The 21,426-nt window shown below is 39.1% G+C and overlaps 1 protein-coding gene across 1 annotated transcript in view; it reads left to right on the forward strand.

Annotated features, from left to right (window-relative positions):
• The window catches only part of PROM1 (prominin 1), a 59,552-nt gene that overhangs the window by 1,734 nt on the left and 36,392 nt on the right, over positions 1–21,426 (forward strand). Inside the window, exons 2-3 of the mRNA XM_065735766.1 lie at positions 4,408–4,818; positions 19,823–19,881. Coding sequence (XP_065591838.1) covers positions 4,599–4,818; positions 19,823–19,881 — 279 coding nt within the window. The 5' untranslated portion in view covers positions 4,408–4,598. The remainder of the gene's footprint in view (positions 1–4,407; positions 4,819–19,822; positions 19,882–21,426) is intronic.

The following is a 21,426-nucleotide window of genomic DNA, read 5'->3' on the forward strand; positions in this document are numbered from 1 at the left end:
CACACTGAGCTTGAGCGATGTAGCCTCTGGTTGATTGAATTTCAGTTCACAGGGTTAATCACAGTCACATCACTGCACTGCAGAGTTGTATGTGCATGGATTGCAATGTTAACTAGGAGGAGGCCAGTCTTGTAACAAAGAGTGGGACGTTGTGATGCTTCTTGAGCAGGATATCACGATGCTTCTGAGTTCTGCTCGTGAGCGTAGGTACCATCATAAATGCAGTTACTGAACTTCTGCTTCACAGTCTGTCTCCTCTTAAACTTAAACTCTTAAACTTGCACTGCCACTGCTGAAGCACTATCAGTTTTGGAAAATGCTGCAGCTGTTTGTTTTAAATACGAAGTAAGATATACTGGAGATGTGGTAATACTGCAGCGTACGTGATAAAGGAGTGATGATGTTCTCCAAAAACAGTGCTTAAAAAGAAAAACAGACAAACAAAAAACCGCACAAAAACTCAGTGAAGTGACATGTGTGGAATAGGTGACAGCTGACAGAATAAAAAGCTAAAGCTCCATTCTTGTAAGTATGGATACTTGCAAACCACACAGAACATAAACAGAGGTTTTCATTGCTATATTTCTTATGTAGTTAACAGATGGTTATTTTCTTAATCAAAACACGAATTAAGTGAACACCTTACTTGGTAATTAATGTTAGCATGCAGAAGGCTCACACAGCTGATTTTCTCTCCCTGTTTGCTTGAACTCGGGATGAGTTGTGCAAGCAGACTGATTGCACTGATGACACACAGCTTTGAAGGAAATGAGATGGCCACATGCTGCAGTGAGGATTACCATAAACTGTATAACTGTATAAACTGTTACTTCTGTTCATACACCATGCTTGCAGTTCTCACAATTTCACTGATTGATTTTCACTTTCAGCACTGTTTATCTAGCATATCCAGCTACTACTGTGCTCCCAGTTCAGGCTGTGGGTTGTTGGGTTTGTTTGTTTTTTTTTTGTTTTTTTTTTAATAGGTATCAAAATGAGGATGACTACTGGGAGCTTCTTATATCGTAGTTGTTTTTAGGTAGGTTGAAGAGCTGTGGAATGCTCACAAGTAGCCTGAGTTATAGGTTTAATAGTGCTTCTGCAAGTTCCTGCTCACTATTAACGTAGCCTCTGTATAGTTCAGAGAAGATTTGCTGTCAGCCTGAAGGAATCACCCATTAAACCTGTGTAAACCAAGTTCATTGTGATAAATTTGCTAGTAAAAGGAGGAGCACATCTGGTCAAAATTCTGCAGGTTCTTTGATTCTCAAGATACCTGTCTGCTTTTCGTAAAATACTGAAATTCATAAAGGCTCAGCTGAAAATTATGCGGACTTAGAGATTTCTGTAGTGTCTTTGGAATTGAAAGGTGGTTGGACATCTTCATTTAGCAAAATATTATTTGTGTCTGCAGTACAGGTAGTGTCCTTGCAATTTCAGTAGTGTCCTTGCTGATGCTGAATCCTGGCAGTTTTACAGCTAGTGTATGAGTTCACACTTCTGCCAGGCATAGTGATTATTTTTCCACATTAGAAGGATTTTTTGGTAGTGCTTTTTTCTCCCATTTGTACAATTAGATCTAGTTTAAATTGCCCTTAGCTTAAAATCTGATCTGTTTTGGTGGGGGAACAAAAAATAGTTGTGTACGTTTTCCTCTTCCCCCTTCTCTCTAGTATAACAGATCTCAAACAGAAAACATACCCTGTCTTCTGTCTCTGCCTTAGGACACCAGTTACGGTCATCTTCCTGTCCAGTTTTGTCATTCACAAACTCACCTAACATTGCCATGTAGCATTTTCAAAATGTTTTTCTATTTGTTTCTGTAACTTTTGCAGTCAGGGGTTGATCATGGTGTGTGAGCATTATCTCCTCACTTACTGGGCTCTTGGAGAGTATTTAGAAGACTCCAGAGCACTCAACTTTACTCAGAAAGTGTTCAAACTTTTTATTAAGAGTTCCGCTTGGTTTATTTTATTGAACTTGCACAGCCTTCACTGACCTGTCATTAGGAGAAAATAAAAATCTTTTGCAAGTAATTGGGATTTTTTTATATTCGGTCCTGTGGAATTTCTGTGGATCTGATAATAAACTGCCACTGAAGCAATTTTTATTCTCTGTAAATTCCTGCATTCAGCCATGGCGTGGCAGGTGCATTAAGGAAAATTCAGCTGAAGAAATGTCTTTTTGGCTGAAGAAAACTCAAAAATCTCAGTCTCAATAAATGATTAAAAGGGGAAAAATAATGTGTTAGAGCTGGATGATTGAACACCTCCTTTATGAGGACAGGCTGAGGGAGCTGGTGCTGTTCAGCCTGGAGAAGAGAAGGCTCCAGGGGGACCTGAGAGCGACCTTTCTGTATCTGAAGTAGTTGGGGGGGGGAAGGGGGCTGTAAGCAAGAAGGCTACAGACTCTTCAGCAGGATCTGTGGTGATAGGAAAAGGGGAAATTGTTTCAAACCAAAAGAGGTCAGATTTAGGTTGTAAAGAATTTTTTTTTTCTTAGTGTAAGTAAATCAGTGGCACAGATTGCCCAGAGAGGTGGTGGCTGCCCCATTTCTGGTGTCATTCAAGGTCAGGCTGGGCAGGACTCTGAGCGACCTGAACTAGCTGTAGGTGTCCCTGTTCAGTGCAGGGCAATTGAACTAGATGGCCTTTATAGGTCCTTTCCAACTCAAATGGTTCTATGATAATTCTTTTCTAACATTAGTATTTAACTAAGCCTATCTTTCTGAAATGGAAATACCTATTTTTAATGTCTTCTAAGATTTTACATTTCAGTGTTGGGCATTGTATATAGAGAGATATCTAACACTGGCTCTTTGAGTATGGCTTGGTAACTCTGATGTTTGGAGGATTCTTATTGTTTTTCTTGGTATTCACTGGGCATTGGGTGGAAAGATTTAACTTTTCTTTTTTAGCTAGATTGGGCTTCAGGGAAACAAAACTGTCCCTAGTTCTTTGGTCTGGCTTTATATTTCTGTGTTCCATGTTTTTCTTGATACTAATCAGACTTTTGCATGCAGGAAGGAGTAGTAAACAGACCTACCATGTAATTTCCAGTGAGTCAGTGCTGACTTTCAGAGAGGAAGTGTATGTTTTACCGGGGAATATAAAGACTCACCTTGCTACCAACTTTAGAAGTGTTTTTGTCTTCAGACCTCCTTTGACATGGAAGCACCTTGGAAGTGAAGAAATTGCTGTAGCTTTGGGCTGGCTGCAGCTGTGATTGCAGTGATGTTTTGCCCCTGTTGTTGCTTTGCACTGGGTGTTCCCCACTTTGAGGTGGTGGTTGGTTGTGAGTGGTGCATTCCCAGTCGTCCACACTGGTGGCACTCTAGTCAATGGCTAAAGGCTTTCCAGAAGTGAGCTGATCTGATGAATGACTTCCAAAGTCAAAAGGAAGTAAAAAACTGCCTTTTAGTGGTTGTGGGCTTTTTTTTTCTTTTTTCTTTGAAGAGGAGGAGATGTTTCCTTGGAGAGCACTGTGGCCCATGCTGAGGTGAAGGAATGTTACCTTGCTCCAAGTAGATAAAAATGTACCCAAGTGCTTTGTTGGAAACTTGGGATTTTCTGCTTATTTTTCTTAGGTGACAATTGATGAAAGTACCTTGGTTTTGTAGAATGATGACATTCTTAACACTTTGTAGACATCCAGAGTAATCTTAACTTCAAGAAGGTATTTTATAAAAAACTTACTGACTGCACAAACTCTGAAGGAGAACATTGTGAATGGTTAATAGAAAGTAATTGAAGACACACATTTTTCAGGAGGATGGTAGATTTTTTTCACCTTAACTTTTAATGATAAAAATGTCATGGCAAAAAAAAAAAAAAAAAAGTGGAAGCTTGAATTCTTTCTTGAGATGAATTTTCAATCTTAACTATGAAATGGTTGTCATGAAGTGCCATCTGCAACGTTATCCTGAGGAGGAAAGTGGGAGTCCTACAAACTAAAAAGTTACAGATTAAAGAAACTACAAAATGTAACTAGTAGTTGCCATCAACTATAGAAATTAGAGGTAGCTGACTGAATGCAAACTGTGATGTGACATACTGTGTTTAGTTAGAGCTGCATTTTGTATGTTGTACTTTTAATTTTGCATATTTTCTGTGGAGCTGTCCCAGTGCTGTGCTTTGTTTTTGAAAACTCATTGACCTGGAACTGTGTGTAATTGTTTTTATCCCTCTTTCAAGTTTTCAAGTACAGAGTGTGTAGTAGACCATTTTATTCACAGACCTGAGGGTTTTTTTTTTCTTCTCTATTGTACCCTTCCAAGCTTGTTTTACAAGTGTTGATAAGTTGAGTATATGCAGGAAATTACAGGTGTCTTGCAATTTCTGCTTGCATGCTAATACCCTAATGAGCTCAGATTTTCTTTCTTTCTTTCTTCTTTTTTTTTTCCACTAGAGATGGTGCGCTGAGTTCTTTCCATGAGAGGCTCCTATACCACTCCAGAACAAGAAGGCATTAAAGAATAAAGGTGTGAGGGCACCAGTGCTTTGCTGTCAAGAAATCTATCTCCCAAGTGAATGTACTGAAGATTTCTAGACTTGGTTGGGCATATACCTCTACCTCAGATTTTATGAATACTGCTAGCCATGGCTGTGGAACTCTGTCTGCTGCTGCTGTTGTTCTGTGGAAGTACTATTTCCGAGGTTCAGCCTATATACAAGCCACCTCCTGGGACTTTGGATTTTGGATTTGTACCTGCCAAGACATACGATACAGGTGCATACCATGAACCAGGGCCAATAGGAATTTTGTTTAAAGTAGTCCATGCTTTCCTGTACTTAGTGCAGCCCAATCCTTTTCCTCAAGGTAAGCTGATAAACTTCTGTTTTTGTTCCACATTTTAAGATTCATTACTGATTCATTCATGTTATTGTAGATACCAAGTTCATAATTTGGAAGTAAATGCTAATGAGGGCTTCATTAGTAGCATGCAGCGTGGCCTGGGAACGTGCCGCAGTACCATTCAAGATAACATTTCTCTGTTCTTCATAGCTGGGTGGTATTAATGAAAATGAAATGTTAATGAAATTTCACAGAACTTTTCTTAGATATCTCAAAACTGTCATTGATACATTGATTGAAGCTGTTTTTTTCTTATGTGTGCTCAGAAGCATTGGATTCGGAGTAAAGCATAATTTGCTTTGTATTTAATATTAAATCCATAAAAGCTCGTTAAGATTTGCATAGTGTGATAAATGTTCTTTTTAAAATACAGCTTTATGAGATGCACACTCAGAAGGATCATAGAAACTTAGCAGCTAGAAATAAACTCCTTGTTTCCATATCTTCACCCACAGTCGAGTCTCATATAAATCCATTTCCATTACACAAACATGCACCTTTGTGTTTCTTTGTGAGCTGAGGTTAAGAATGAAACTGCATCATTACTTTTTTTTTCCCCATTCCTTTCCTACTAAGTTATTCTAAAGGAGAAATTGAGACATGAGAAAAATGTGTGCTTAATAAGACTACATTGCTTGACAGGTGCTTTTGGGGTGTGTTTGCGGGGTTGGTACTTGTATCCATGTAACTTTTCAACATGCTTTTTTATTTCATTTAGCTGTCCAAAGAAAATGCTAATGTTTATATAATATTGATATTTAAAATTATACTAAGGTGAAGTTTTAATGACCTAAGAACAGGTTGTTACTGATTAATTTTGGCATTTTAGCTGTGTCTGTGTATAAAAGAAGATTATATTATTTTGTAGTATATATTTCGATTACATTAAATCCTTTGCTAATTTAACATCTTATATTCTTTGTTGCAAGCTTGTGTAATAACTACCAATGGTTATTTGCTTGTAATTTTGCCATTTCTTCAATAGCTATAGAAGATTGAAGTCAAATGAACTCAAATTACTTGTATTTAGACAAGTGCCTGGAGATCCTGAGGTTAACCTGGAGAGCAAAGGCCTGACCTGTTCCTTGCAAGATCTGTCTTCCCAGTGGGTTTTACACCAGGTGTACTGAGGGCTGTTGCATGAAGCTGACAGGAATGCCATCTTTTGGAGGAACAGTTTCCAGATGCCTCTGCTTTTGTGGCCTATTTCCTGCCGTGAAATAAGCAGATGAACTGTTTGCCTCTCCATGAGACCTGATATGCTGAGTTGTCTGCATTCAGCCCTCAGAAAAAGGCCTTAGTTCTGTCCAGAGTCCTGCTTGAATATTTTACTCTTTCGATAATGGAAACTTGAATTCAGTGAGAAGTTTATGGAGCCTTTGTAGTAACAGGAATATGGTCTTTAGAGTCAAATTTAATATTACGTGACCAAAACATACAAATAATTACTGAGTGCAGTGTTTACTGTCAAGTCACATGGGACTGTTGGTGGTAGGTTCTGCATCAAGTGTGTGGATGTTTGTGAAATCTGGCCTCAAAGAGAGAGGAACCATCCAAAAGCAAATCACTTTTGCTTCCTTGTAAGTTTTGAACATGTCACTCATCTCGTTCCCTCCCAGCAGATGCTTCCAACCAAATCAGCTGCTTTCAGAAGTTTGGCTTTCAGTGCTTTCATTAGGTGAAGTCCTTTTCCCATGCCTCCATGTACCTCACTGCAAAATACAGATTTGACGGATCATGTCGGTTTGAGTCATACCATTTAATTGGTTAATCCTCTTAATCTCTTTTGCCATATGCTGTTCTATTTTCACATTCAGTGCATTAACAGTGTAGTTAAATATTTGAAATGTGTTTATTTTAAACTGCCAACTTGAAATAGGATTAATTCTGATTCAGAGATGAAAATAAAAGTAATCACAAGTGTGTGCAGAAAGCTGTTTCAATGTGTCTGACTCGAATCATCCTTCCTGTTGGTCTGGTGCCTCAGAAGAGTTAGTACCAGGCTAGTGCCCCAGTGTATTGCACATAGCCACAACATAGAATAGAAATGTGGCTCGCAGGCAGGGCTCTGTATCAATCACTTATAACTTTGGTCTTAGAAGTATTTATTTCTTTTTCCCTAGTACTTGGAAGTACTTAATGTTTGCTTTTCCAGTCTACAGTTATGCTTAGCTGGAGGAAAAAGAAGGGGGGGGGTGGTAAAAAAAAAAAAAAAAAAAAAGTGACAAGATCACCTAACTGCATGTAGATAGATATTCCTACTTTTGCAAGTCATTTGTGTGCTTCCAGTAGTGCTCTGATGTTACAGTGTAACTTCTGTACACCTGCAGTCCCAATAAAGCCTCTGGGAAGGAGGCTAGTGTGAGCTTTGTAGCTTGTGATAAAGCAAAAGATGAAGTCCTTGGGAAAAGTTGCTCTTAAGTTTTTTCATTTGCATGCAAATTTATTTAAATATTCTTATTAGTTACTTTAATGTTGAAAGCAATTATTTAAAAAGAAAATCAGCCATGAGCTATTTAGTAAGTTTGTTTTTGGTTTTGTTTTTACTTACTTTCTAGTTAAATCTGACTAATTATTTTATAAACAGCTTCAAATTAAGTATGTTGTTTATGCCATGACGTTTATAGGCACATAACTAAATCTAGGTTGAGATTTAATAGGTAAGTATTAATGGGATTAAGTGCAATTTTTGAGTAAAGCACACTGACAGAACCTGAGCAAGCAACTGTAACCTTTAGGTTTGCTTAAATTGCTGAATCTTTAAGAACAGTGCTATACTGATTGGATATCTGATTGCAGTGCTTCAGATAATGTGAACAGATCCTGCTTCCAGCTTCATAGGCCAAATACTTTTGCCCTTACTAGATAACGTACTGGTGTAACAGGAGTGTGATTCACTCTGGAGCATACCTGCCTCTGTGTGGGGTTAATGACATACTGTAATGGAAGAGACTGCTTGGTCACTGGCTTGCTGCACCATGTTCAGTTGGTCTCCAGTCACAGGGTGCCCTAGTTTAATTTGTAACATGAAGGGAATGGTGCTGTACTGTTGTTGAGACTCTGTAGGAGTGTTATTCCTTACTGTTAATAGTTTAGCTTAGCTTATAATAAATAGATGATACAAAAAACTACTGACTACTTCCATCATTCAGCTGAGAGGACATCTACAAAAACAAGTTGTCAGTTTTTGTCTCAGAATTTGTTGCAAACTGAAGCATTAATGTGTTAATGAAGTTAAGTCAATTTGCAGTTGTGACATGGTACGTGTCACCTGTTGTGCTGGGTACCTTTAGATGTGAACTTAGTGTAGTAGGGGCACGGTCAGTGTGAGCCCTGGCTGTGTGGCTCTTAGCGTGGCTTTGTTCCCATTGAAACTAGTTGTTAGTTGCAGTAAGACGATTTTAATCTGAAATTCCACTTGCCAGCAGGACATGCACAACAAATCTTCAGTTTCACAGCTTGTGTCTTATAACTAATATGTGAAGAGTTCACAAAAGAGCTAAGCTGAAGTTCCTTCTCTTTTTAGATGAAATAAAAAATATTTAAGGCATGTCCACCTGGTGCTGCTCTACCTGACACGTTGCTAGACAGCTGTGCCACATACTTTAATTACAACTACTTTGTTTCAGCTTCTGCTTTTTCTTCTGGATTGCACCATTTCTACTGAAGCTGAAATGAAACTTTGATGTTAACTTGAGTGCAGGACCTTGCTAGACAAAGCACAGCATGATGAGGTAAATGTATACTCTTTATGGGGAAAAACAACAAGCAGTTTCATAGACCTGGACTACATCTCTCTGTTCCGTTAGCAGTCTCATATGTTGAGTAGTTTCAGCAGCTTTCAAAGCTGCTGCAAGTCACAGAGTTTAGCAGGTTTGTTTTTTGTCCCCTGTTCCAGAAATTAGTGTCTTACATGACTGTATTCAGCAGTTGTAACGTTTTGTACACTAACATTAAAAAAACATACGTTTTTATGTGAATACAGAGTCTCTAGCTAGTACAGCTGCAGTAGGAAAAAAAATACTTCCTTTTTGCTGCATGGTTTTGCATGGGTTAATTTTCTTTTATCTTATAGTTTGCCTCCTGGAGCTGAGCTGGGGGCATAGATGCCATTGCTGGTGCAGGAACTGAGAGGAAGGAAGGCTTCTCTAAGAGTAAGACCTACCTCTTAGTGAGGTAGCTGTTAGGTTGGCCAAGCTGTGTTGTAAAATGATTGTTTCATTAAGCTGTGGAGTCACTGCCTTCACCACAGCCCTATAGTGTGGTTTCTTTTTTTTTTTTTTTTTTCCAGTACTGCAACCTCAGCTGTGACATGAATTTCAGGTACTAACTGAAGAGTGTTGATCAAAATGGCAGATTTCATTGATATATGTTATATATAGTAAATAGTGCTGGTGTGATATGGTTAGAACTGGAATAAGAGGGGGAAATTACAGAGCTTCTTTATGTGATTATATGGGGTGCATGCTGAAAGAAATGCCTTGTATCTAAGATTAGAAATACTGTGAAATATTGAGCAGCAGGAAGATAACAGGATAAATTAGCATCTTCTTTTCTCTGCCCACTCACATACGCTTAAGAAAATGGTGTTTAAAAGATCGTTGCTCGTTTCATGCTGGGAAGTTAAGAGGTGCTCCACTTGATAGCATGCATATGTAAACAGGGAATGCAGAAATAGTTTATTGACACAGGCTCGAGGTCTGCTGCTTGTAGTAGGCACCAGAAGCATAGTTCTTTTTTTTTTTTTTTTCCAAACTATTCCCAAACTGTGGACTTTCCAGCAGATTGCTTGTCAAAAAGATTTTTTTGTGGATAAGACAGAGGTTTTGAGTGAGGGAGGCTAATACAGATTATCTACTGGAAGCCACGACAGGAAGAAAGAAAAACAAAGGTTGTGCTTCTCTAATGTCTTCCTGCCCACTTAATTGGATTATGTAAACAAGAAGTCCCTTTTGGAGACAAGTATTATGCAGAAAATATGCAAGTCAGTTGTAACCAGTGTGGCATAAGATAATCTATAAATCAATAAGATAATCTGAAAATCTAGCACTGTACATATATCTGGAATCATCTCTCCACAGTATCCTGAATGCTCATCATGATCTGGTTTAACACTGCCTGCTGGCTGTGCCTAGGAGAAAAACATGCTTCAACAGCGATTGAAAAATTACAATCCATTAGGGCAAATAAATATTAGGGCAAATAAAACAGTTTCCAGATAAGACAGCCATGTCCTCTATCTCTGTTGGGAGCATTGGCTGATGCGTAGTTTAGGTGTTTTCCAGGAGAGCTGACTTGGGAAAGCTGCTTGCAGTTGCAGAATGGGAAATATCAGAGCAGGGATTGAAACTATCCTGACCCTGAAGCATTCATAGGAGACATGAGGTACAACCAAAGAGCTGGTCAGTGGTGTTCCCTACATCAGTGCACAGGGCTGAGGCCTGAGTGCACCAAACCCAGAGGCTCTGGGTGCAGGGATGGGAGGAGTGAGAGGTACAAGACAAGATTATCTTAGCAGGTGGCCTTGTTTGTTTATTGTTCTATATTATTAAGCCATCTCCTAAAAATGCAGGTATTTTGGATGGTTAGTACTACTATGTGTAGTGTGTATGAGTAACATGAGTTTTTTGAATGTAGCGTGGTGTCTGTATACCAGAAGAAACACTGAAACAAATTCTTACAATTTTGTGTGCAGTCATTTTACTTGGTGTCTCTAAAACATTGGCTGTCCTGTGCAGTATTTCATGGCTAAGAGGAAAAGCAGGTTTGAGCATCAATTTGTCTGTGTTTTGCCTTTCAGATCCCAGTGTGCAATCAGTCTTAGAACATGCCACATGAATATAGTGGTAGTTTATATCCCTCTCTCTGGTAGCAAAATTATAGTCAGGACATCTGAAATGCTGAGTGTCTTGTATGGTAAGAAGCATGTTAGAATAGGTTTTGGGTCAGCTAGATTCTCTGTATATCACGAGTGAATTTTCAGGCTACCCAGCAGAGGCTCCCTGTCTTTTTTGGCTTGACAGTGAGACCAGTTCTGCTGTCTGTTCTCTCCCTCCATTTTAATTTTACATGCTTATCTCCCTGTGTAGTATTGGACTTTGTTTTCTCTTTTAATTCATGGAATGTATGTGGAGAGGGAGTGAAAAGAGTGAAAATCCATTAAAATCAAAGAATAGAAACATAGAACTATTAAGTTGAAAAGGACCACTAAGATACCTAGTCTAACTGTCAACCCCTCACCATCGTACCACTAAACTACATCACTCAGTGCCACATCTCCACGTTTCTTGAACACCTCTAGGGATGGTGACTGCGCCACCTCCCTGAGCAGTGCATTTCAGTGCCTCACCACTCAAAGAATAATTTTTTCCTAATATCCAATCTTAACCACACTTGGTGCAGCGTTAGGCCATTGTTCTCATTCAGTCACTGCTTTCCTGGGAGAAAAGACCAACATGAAACAAGTTAGTAGGGAAATCAGCTGCCGCAGATAGTGTAGTTTGAATTGAAAAGCTTACTAGTCTGCACTGTGCAGATATATTTCTGCTTGTCTGAAAAGAGTTACAATTAAATTTTTACTTGTATTGCATATTAGAGTAGTCAAGAGCTGTATGTTCTCTGAAATAGCAGTTATTTTATTTTTTGTGAACTGTAAACAATTATTAGAGTTGTGAATATTTTTACTACTTTACTACTATTATTTGGGATGTTTAGCTCAACTGAAAGCTGCCGTACAGAACAAATAGAAGGGTAAGGCCTTCCTTCAGTGTAGCAACCTTTTCTTTGTCTTTGATTTTTGAGTGAAAGAGTAATCTGTATAATATTTTGAACCGATGTGTATGCTACAGTAATCAAATGTGGAAGATTTTGACCCTTGCAGAAGTGGAAAAAGATAGAGAAGAAATTCTGAGAAACTGCAGTAAAACTGCCTGAAAGCCACTCATTGGTGTAATTAAAAACTGATACCAGCAGGGCTCCTGTGCATCACTACCAATTGTGTGCATTCATATTTTCAATGATTCAAGGTAGCAATATAGAGAGAGGATTTTCTGTGCTTTTCTCAGTTATTGGGAGCTTCTGAGGACAGAAATGAAGAGAAGGAAAAATGCTCTTGTTCATAAATGTAAATATTTACTATTCTAATAAAAGTTAAAAGTCCTGTATGTTACACAACCTGTGAACGATTAAGTCCCTGCAGTATGCTCTAACAGACAAGCATACACAGTGTACCAAGTTAAATCTTTGCTCGTAATCTGCTGTAAATCCTTACCAGATGGTGGCCTGGAGAGAACTTTAGGTTGCTACTGCAAACAAAATAAATGGCGAAAATAGCTGTTGCGGCACAAACAATGCATTGTAGAATTTTCATTGCCTTCAGAATATGAGATGATGCAGTTTCTGCATGGATACTTCTTCAAAGCTTTATACTTGACTTGGTGTCTGCATGATATATGCAAATTTATTGCAAACTCCAAAGATTTTTCTAAAGACTTCTCTCTTTTGTTCTTTCTCCAAAACTTCAACAAGAACAGAACTTTCTTTGTAGCAAAGAACAGCTAGAAAGTCTCTGCAAGGGTTATTTTCAAAGGAGAGATCTTTCATTCTAGATGTATTATAACAGACAATGTAGTAGCTATGTGGCTATTTTTTGTCTTTAAACCTTTTCCTGGTCAGGCTCTTCAATGTTGTCTCTGTATGTTGTGAAAAAGCAGAATGTGCCTAAAAATGAAAATGTGTAACTGTACTGAAGGGATATATTCAGTTTGGGGTAGCTGTAAGGTGTGAGGATATTTTGTAGAAGACTGAAATTATTTATTTGGTCTTCCTGACTAATAACAACTGACTAGTAAAACTTCTGTAGTTTCATCAGAGCTCTGGGGAAGTTAGGGAACTTTTTCTGTGCGTGAATGGAATTCACAGACTGTTACTAATCTAATCCAGTGCTGCATAGTTTCTTTTGTAAATCTGTGCTATTTTCTCTCAAGAGTGTAAAGGGAGTCTGTCATTTCAAATCCCAGTTATTTGCAGCATGCACGCGCACTCAGCAGCTCTTGCTGCATTGCAGTTCCACATCTCCAGCATTTGCGGCACACCTGGTCCTACCTGCACTCTGATTAAATCTCACTCAGCATAGACTACTCCTGTTCATGGCTAATCTTGCATCCCTTTGCTTATTTCATATTGTTGCCTGAACCTTCTCACATCACCCTTCACATCATCTGCTATTAGCTAAGGCTCTTTTCTGGGTGGTCTAGTAGCTCATTCCTTCACCTATGAGTAAAAGCAGTATGTGCTCTCTGTCTAACAAGATACTAGATGCATTTACTATGCATGTGTTTTTTGTCTCAGATGGATTTTGAGACAGAAACAGGGTACTCTAGGATAATTCAGGAATGTAGCATATGCTTTTGATCGTTTAATTGAAGAACGCAGCCAGAGAATGGGAATGGGAAATGATCATATTGGTTAGAGGAAGCACCATACTGAAAGCAGAAGGTGACTAGGCAGGCTGCTATTGCAGATGTGGTAAGAAGTTATAACAGTTTGGCAATTTAGTATGTATTTGTTGGTTTTAACCTCCATTCAACCAACTACCATAGAATATTGGGTTCTAGGGCATCATTTTATATGTTAATGACCAGGTGCAATGGCAAGGTACCTTTTTTATTTGTTTCTCTAAGATTATAGTATTTTGCACTTTAATGTGCAACGTGATTGAACTGAGAATTTCCTTTCACTACCTCCAGAGTGAGTAGGTTGTCTTGTGTGAGGGTTTTAGAACTGAGGGAATGTTGGTGTTGTTCAGGAGTTGTGTTCTCAGGGAGGAAGATAAGAAATCCCAGTTCTGAGGAGCGAGAGGATGGAAGTGAAACCTGTCCCGGTGCCCTAGATAACTCCGTGAAAAGAAGGGAAGGGGATTATGTAGAGAGCCTGCCAAAAAGTTGCCAGGGAAATTTATCTGAGAAAGACATTTTTGCTCTTAGTTTAAGATAAAGGAATGAACTAACCTATGTAAGTGAATGTGTGGGCTGGACTAGTCATCTGTGGGCTAAAGGGGTTTCCTGTTTTGTGGAAAGATCTCTTCACCTCATCGGTTTCCTGTCTTGCCTACAGAGTTAGTTTGTCTCTTGGACTGCAGAAATAGGAAAGTTGTCACGGGATGAGGAATGCAACAGGACACTCTTTTAGTCAGTCTCAGCACCAATATGCTTGTTAGGTTCTCCTAGCATCACTGTTACTATGGTCCAACATAGTCTTGCAGTGGAGCCAGAGCCAAGTGATCAATGTAAGATTGTAATCATAGAATCACATAATAGCTTGTGTAGGATTGGGTCGATGAGGATCATTGAGTCCAACTCCTGGCTCCACAAAGGACCATCCAAAATTCAAACCATATTTTTGAGAGCATTATCCAAATGCTTCTTTAACTGTGGCAGCTTGGGGCTGTGATTCTTGCCCTTGGGAGCCTGTTCCATGCCCATCACCCTTGGGTGAAGAACCTTATCTTTACACCAAACCCGCCCTTCCCCTGACACAGCTCCATGCTGTTCCTTCAGACTTTGTTGCTGTCCTTTTACTCCCTGTTGGGAACTTCAGCTACCATGAGGCCTTCTCTCAGCCTCCTCTGCTCTGGGCTGAACAAATCAAGGGACTTCATGTACTCCTCATGTGTCTTGCCCTCTAGATCCTTTCTCATTTTTGTAGCCCTACTTTGAGCAGTCTGTAGGTTTGCCCTTCCTGTGGTACCCAAAACTGCACTTAGTGCTTGCAATGACCTCACCAGTGCGGAGTAGACATGGGACTAGAGTCAGCAAGTGTGTGGATCCACGAGGTAGTTAAGCAGCAGTAAAGGGAAGCACCCTAGGTTACCTACTGGAAGAGACTTCTTCAAAGGAAACTGAATCTGACCATAATTAAGGTCAATGGCAAAAGGCTTTCTAACTTTGAGGAAGCAACCAAAATTCCGCTCAGGTCAAAACAAGTATTCTAAAATGTCAGTAAACTGAATTTGCTATAGAACACCCAAAAGATTTTTTTTCTCTGCTAATAAATTTGAAATGTTATATAGCTTTTCTGGTTTTCTTGGACTTGCAAGAGTTAGTTCATAGTCTGAGTCGTAATTAGAGAGGAAAAAAAATCTTGAAGCTATTTTAAGTCATTAATTTCACACTAATTCTTGCTGTTTATTCACAACACTAAATAGAGTCAAACTAACCCATATTCAGAAGAACACTGAACTGAGCAGTGTATGCATAGTCCATTTACACTGTTATAGATGAAGGGGAATGGGAGGAAATTCTGTGATGGGAAATGGTATGAAAGCAGTTATTATCATGTATATTATCAATATAATTCTCTCCTTTTGTTTTAAAGATCTCCATTCAGTGTGAGTTGAATGCTTCAGTCATGGTACTTATTGGTTTGCTTGAAGTTTTTTTCAGAATAGAAACTTAATATGTTGCATTATGCATAAAAGGATAAATGAATTTCTGGCATAATTTGATTAATGCTGGAGTTGCACTGTAACTGAACTGGCTCAATGGAATTGTTTGAGTGAAGATCAAGCTTAGCATTCCCAAAGGTCTTATTCCAACTGTTTTTTGTCACCTAGATTTGAAAAGCTTTCTTGGAAGAAGCATTTATAACTAATTTATGTTGGGACTTAGTAGCCAGACAGTTTATTTTTAAATCTGTGTTATTTTTGCTCTCCTTTTCTGTAGAGTAGTTCTAAGAAGAAAGCCTAGTTGTAAAATTATTTCCTTGTCTGAAGAGTACAGTGTAATTGTCTGGATGTGCATGACACTCATATTATGCAGAAGGTGATGACTGTTTCATTGACTGGAGCTCCTCAGTGGTGCTTAATATTTTATCACAAATTGCATTGGTAAATGAACAGTTCATCTGGCTAGTTAGATTTACCAAGGCAGATGGCATTTCGTATGTGTGATGGGAACAGGAAGGAGACAGTGCAGAGCAATAATGTAATTAGCAGTGTAAATGAGCCTCACAAGGTAAATCTCTTTAACCCCAGTGAGAAAATGTGTTCTGTGCTAAATCCTTGGATTACTGGTCCTGTGAAACAATGTGTGCAGCTGGTCAAGCCATGATTTCAGAAGTAATCTAGTCAATTTGAAAATAGAGGGCACCACTCCTTTCCACACTTGCCTAGCACTTTTACATTCAAAATGGGAACCATACTCAAAGGTGCTGGATTGGCTCTGAGGTACTTTACCCATCATGCAGAATAGCATCAGTCAGAGTTGTCTTAGTTCAGTTTAAATTAAAAATGCATTTCAGTGCTAGATTTGAGGTGTTCTAGCTGAGAAAGAATGGCTCCTCATAAAAGCAAGTCTAAATCACAGAGATGAGGAATTCAGTGTAGACTGTGGTGTTTCTTCACTGTGCTGCCATGAGCAGTGTATGTGAAAACGCAGTGTACATGGGAGCACAGGACACTCTACCATTTAACCTCTAAGCGTTGTTGTATTAAATGTGATTGCTAGCAATGCATGTAAAATGTGAGAGGGGGATTCTTGATCCTACAAAACCACTGAGGCGTTTATGCTTACAGATGTGTGAATGAGTAATTGAAAGTATTTACACATTTGGATTTGTCCAGTATTCATTTTTATGGGAATATATATAACTTCCACGTATCATTTAAAGCATAAAATCACAGAATCATTAAAGCTGGAAAAGACCACTAAGATCACATAGTCCAATCTCAGCCTTATCATGCCCACTAATTATATCCCTCAGTGCCACATCTATACATTTCTTAAACACCTCCAGGGTTGATGACTCCACCATCTCCCTGGGCAGCCTGTGCCAGTGCCTCATCCCTCTTTCTGCGAAGAATTTTTTCCCTGTATCTAACCTGAACTTCCCCTGGTGCAATTTAAGAACATTGCCTCTCATCCTATCACTGTTACTTGGGAGAAGAGGCTGACTCTCATCCCGTCACAACTTCCTTCCAGGTCATTATCGAGGGAAAGAAGTTCTTCCCTAAGACTGCTTCTCCAAATGAATTAACTTACATCCAAGAGTTGATATTGAAGGCTATTGAAATAGTGAATTCAGTGCAAAGAATGGTCAACTACTGTGCATTGCCTGTTGAGAAAAACATCCTGAAGCTTCACATTGTTTCTAAAAAAAAAAAATTTACCAAATAATATAAGTAGTAAATCTTTATTCACCAGGGAAGACTCCCATTCTGAAAATAAAAGAAAAAAATAGACTGTGTAATAGCAGTCATTATGCTGTGTATGGCATACAACTCATTTCCTTTACTATTTAGTATCTACTTTATACAAGCAATATGGGAACTTTTTGTACCTTTTTTCAGGTGTTCTTATTTACTATAAATGTAGAGGGGCTGTTATTAATGATGAAAAGGCTTATGAGACTCTAACTTTTGAAAATGCATCAAAAATCTTGTTTTCTGTATCAGTTTGTCATTGTATATTCAGGTACTGTCATTTTTTGACTGGCAAGGTATAAATTATGGAAAGAGTATAGATAACAATATAAATAACAACTGTGAATCAGAAATATTCTGAGCAATTTAGGTGTATCAGTTGGTCGGAGGGGGTTGGATTTTTTTATTTTATGTTTTAAGAATAGATATTCTGCTTGGAGATGATTGAGATCAGGACTGAGTGCTGAGCAACGTGACATAGCTGGCTGTGCTCTGAGCCAGGAGCTTGACTGGAAGATCTCCAGGGGGTCACAGAATTATAGAACCATAGAATGGCTTAGGTTGAAAGGGACCTTTAAACCCATTTTCAGTGGCTGTTCTTCAGTGTGTTGTTGCATAGTGCTAAATAGGGAAATAAATACATAAACGAACGTGTTATTTTAGCCTTTTCTTCTGCTTGTGAGTTCAAGAGAAAAACGCTTTTTTTTTTCTTTTTTTTTCTTTTTTTATGCTTCCTGCACCGAAGCATTCTTAAAATTACCTCTTTGGGAGGGATATGGATTTAAAGAAGAGGAAATAAATTCTGCATTCGATGCTAAATGAAATATTGTCTGACAGAGTCAGTGTGCATTATATTTTGGGTTTTGTGCAGTGCTGCCCCACTTGGCTGTGCACCTCTTTGCTACTGAAACTCCCTGAGGAATGCACGTTGTCAGGGATGCTGTGGGCATGTTGGCACAGGTTGGCTGGCCCCTGCCAAGCAATACTTGAACATGTTTATTAGAATTTTAGCTCCTTTCTTTTACCTAGGTGCCTATTTTACTGATGTTTTTTTTCTACCTCCGTTATTGTGGGATTCAGCCTTATCTTCTTGCTTCTGTGTAGACTTTTAAAAAGGAGGTTGCCTCACTATGGAATCCTTTATCATCTACTTCTAGTACACTTCCCACATTCTAAAATACACTTCCTGTCTATGAATGATTTGCAGCTTGGCACTCCTGTGATACATCAACAGATTTTTACTTTAATTTTTTAATATGCGATCTTGGTGGCTATAGCTTCCTTGCAAGGAAAACCTTCCTTGCCGCACTGAAAATAGCAGTTGCCGCTCTGCGGTTGTGTTTGATTCTCTGTGAGGAACTTCTCGGGATCTCTTGAACTTGCAGATCAGCCATGTACACACTCCCTCTGTAGGGTTGTCGGGGCAAGGACAGGGGTAGCTGACTGCCTGGGCATTTGTTTTTGTAAGACTTGTGCAGAATTAGAGTGAGATCACAATGCTCTTGAATGCACTGAGTATATTGCATAGGTGTACAATAAATTCTTATTGGGGCTGGGGTATTTTTAGAAGTGAGTAATCATTTTTTAAACTATAGCTCATTTATAGATCTGCAGAAGAATTACTGAATGGAGGCTTTTCTCAGGTAGCTTCAGTTCCATATGATGGGACCGGTGGTGGTCATTAGGACCATGAAGTCCAGTTCTGTGTGAACATGGTCAGTGTTCCCTCCTCATGTATTTCCTCTTCCTCAGAGACTGGAAACTCAGTCCATCATTTCTCCCAGTGATCTGAGCATGGCGTCTTGTGTACAGCCTGGCAGAGAGCAGAACTAGAGCTCCCAGTGCTTGCAGGTGCAGGGCATCACACCTGTGGCCAGCAGCCGCAGGTCCCAGCATGGTTTTCATGAGGTTAGTAATACCTCTGTGAGGGCAGGCTGCTGATGTCCGCCAAAGGAGATCCATTCCTTCAGCTGCTGGGGTTTACTGCAGCAAATAAGCGTGCCAAAGTTGTGTTTCTGATGTTAAGTGGCATTGATGTTAAACTCCAGCTTCATTTTTTGGATGGTATCTTGTCTATATTGTGAGTAAGTTAGAAGTGAGTGAGATGGAGTTTCACTTCCAGTACCATGTGGATTTGTTCTGGCTGTGTTGTATACTCTTGTGTAAGGTCTGTAGGTCCCAAAACCAAGGAAGATTAGAAACTGGAATAAAGTAGACAAGATAAGGGCCTTCTTCCTTGTGCTGTTCAATCAAGAAGTCATAGCTAATATGCTTGTTTGCATATTATGTATGTAGTGGTTGGACTAGATGATCTTGTAGGTCCTTTCCAACCTAATGTATCTATGAATCTATGAATCTAATTTCATGTATATATTTATATATATATTTATATATGTATATCCTTGTCATAAACATGGAGCAGTGCTGACACCCAGAACTTTGTCCAAGTAATTGATAAGTTTGTGCTTAACTTTTAGTAATGTTGCTAAGGTACAGAAAGGTGACCCGAGAAAAAACTTCACTGCATTTCATGGGGATTTAATTGATAGACACCTCGGTTATCTTCCCGTGATCTCATAAAATACATGGTCAGTTAAAAATGTTGATTCTAGACAAGTTTATGGAAAGACTTATGTGCTTGCTGATCCTGTGCGTGTCTATTCTTAATTGCATCTTGCCTGCCAAAGAGTAGAATTCATACTATCCTCTTTCCTCTGATTTTATAATGTCTGTTGCTTAAAACTCTGGAATATTCTTGCTTTATTTCAGATCTCATCAGAAAACTAGCCCAGCAGAAGTTTGGAAATGCACAGGGCGATTATCAAAAGGTAAATTGTCTATGTGTATCTGCATAAAATAATGAAAGCAGTGACTTTGAAATTCAGTTTTGTTTCTAAACAATTAGTAGTTTAAAGCTATAACAACAAGATATGGGAATGAAATTTGAGGGTAACAAGATTGATGGTTTATATAAGCTATGAGACTGAAACTTGTCAAAAATGTCACAGAGGAAATTTCATGTTAGTGTAAAGAAACAACACATAGTTTAGGCTCCGTTATAAACTCTAGCTATAATGTGATTTCTGTCCTTATGCACAGGTTGAAGCTCCTCTGAATTGAAAAATATCACTTTTATTAAAAAAATGCTTAATAGAGAGAGCCATTACTGCTCGGTTCTCATGTTAGCTATTTTCCTCAAAAAGCTCAGTTTATGTACTGCTTCCTGTGCCGTGGTCATACTAAGTTTCCATAGTCTACTGATAAGGTATTTTCAGAGTGTGCTAATCATATGAAGTATACTCTCCGTTCTCTCTTTAGGTTTGTGATTTTTCTGTAGCAGTTGAAATTCTTAGGATGTCTGATAGCAATAGGAAGTAGAACAGAGCTTGGGTCTGATTTCAGGCTGTTCTTGAGGATAGTGCTCCATCTTTGAAGCAGTGTCACTGCTTGAGTTCCTGCAGTAGGAATCATAACCAGGAGCACGCATTGTACAAATAGCTCCATGTGAGCATAGTATGGCATTGTGACAGGCAGATGAACATGGAGCTTGGCATACAGGCATTAATCTATTGCCTTGAATGAGGATGAGTTGAATGACCTGGGGATTTGCAGTGGGAAGGCCTCGTGTTTCTATGCCTTTCTGACAGCAAGCTTGTCGCTCCAGGGGTTTGATACGTTCTACATGACACTCGAGTGTTTGGGTATTGTCCCCCTGCTGCATCAAGCAGCTCTTGGGAATCCAATGGCTTATCTAATGGGCTTTGCTGTAGCAACGCAACACCTGTCCGTGGTGTAGGCACTCCTAGAGAGCAGTGTGGAGTGGGCTGTGTTGGCTGGGTCCCTGAGCAAAGTGTTAGACTGTAAGTGGTATACACAAACTTGGATGCAGTGATTATTAACTACTATGTAAGTCAAGAGAAATTTGAGACTAACAGCTGTTATCTGTTGTTAAAGTATTTGAAGTATTTTGGTAAAACCCTGTGCGATTATAGGATGGCAGAGACAATATCAGGTGTGCTTAAGAAGATGTAGGCCATTTATAGGACCTAATTCCAACCAGAATACAATCCAAACCTTGAAATGAATTCAAGAATAAATCAGGACAAGTGGAGAGACTTTCAGAAGCCAGTAGTATCAGAGAGATGTAGCATGAAGATATAGCTGTGGCTGTGAATGTGCCTCTGGAGGAGTGCCCAGCAGGGGAAGGGAAATGAGAATATCCCTGAAAAGTGCGAGTAAGAGGCTGGAAACATTGCTCGAGTTTGATTGTTCAGTCAGAAGAAATGAATTTGGACTATGATGGGCTCAGGAAGTGTTTATTACGATTGTCTGGGAAACACGTGGGTCTCCGGAGGGCAGTGGAAGTCTTTAGG

Source organism: Cyrtonyx montezumae, unplaced genomic scaffold (assembly GCF_038088225.1).
Source record: "Cyrtonyx montezumae isolate F1298 unplaced genomic scaffold, pur_monq_1.0 scaffold_2, whole genome shotgun sequence".
NCBI lineage: Eukaryota > Metazoa > Chordata > Aves > Galliformes > Odontophoridae > Cyrtonyx > Cyrtonyx montezumae.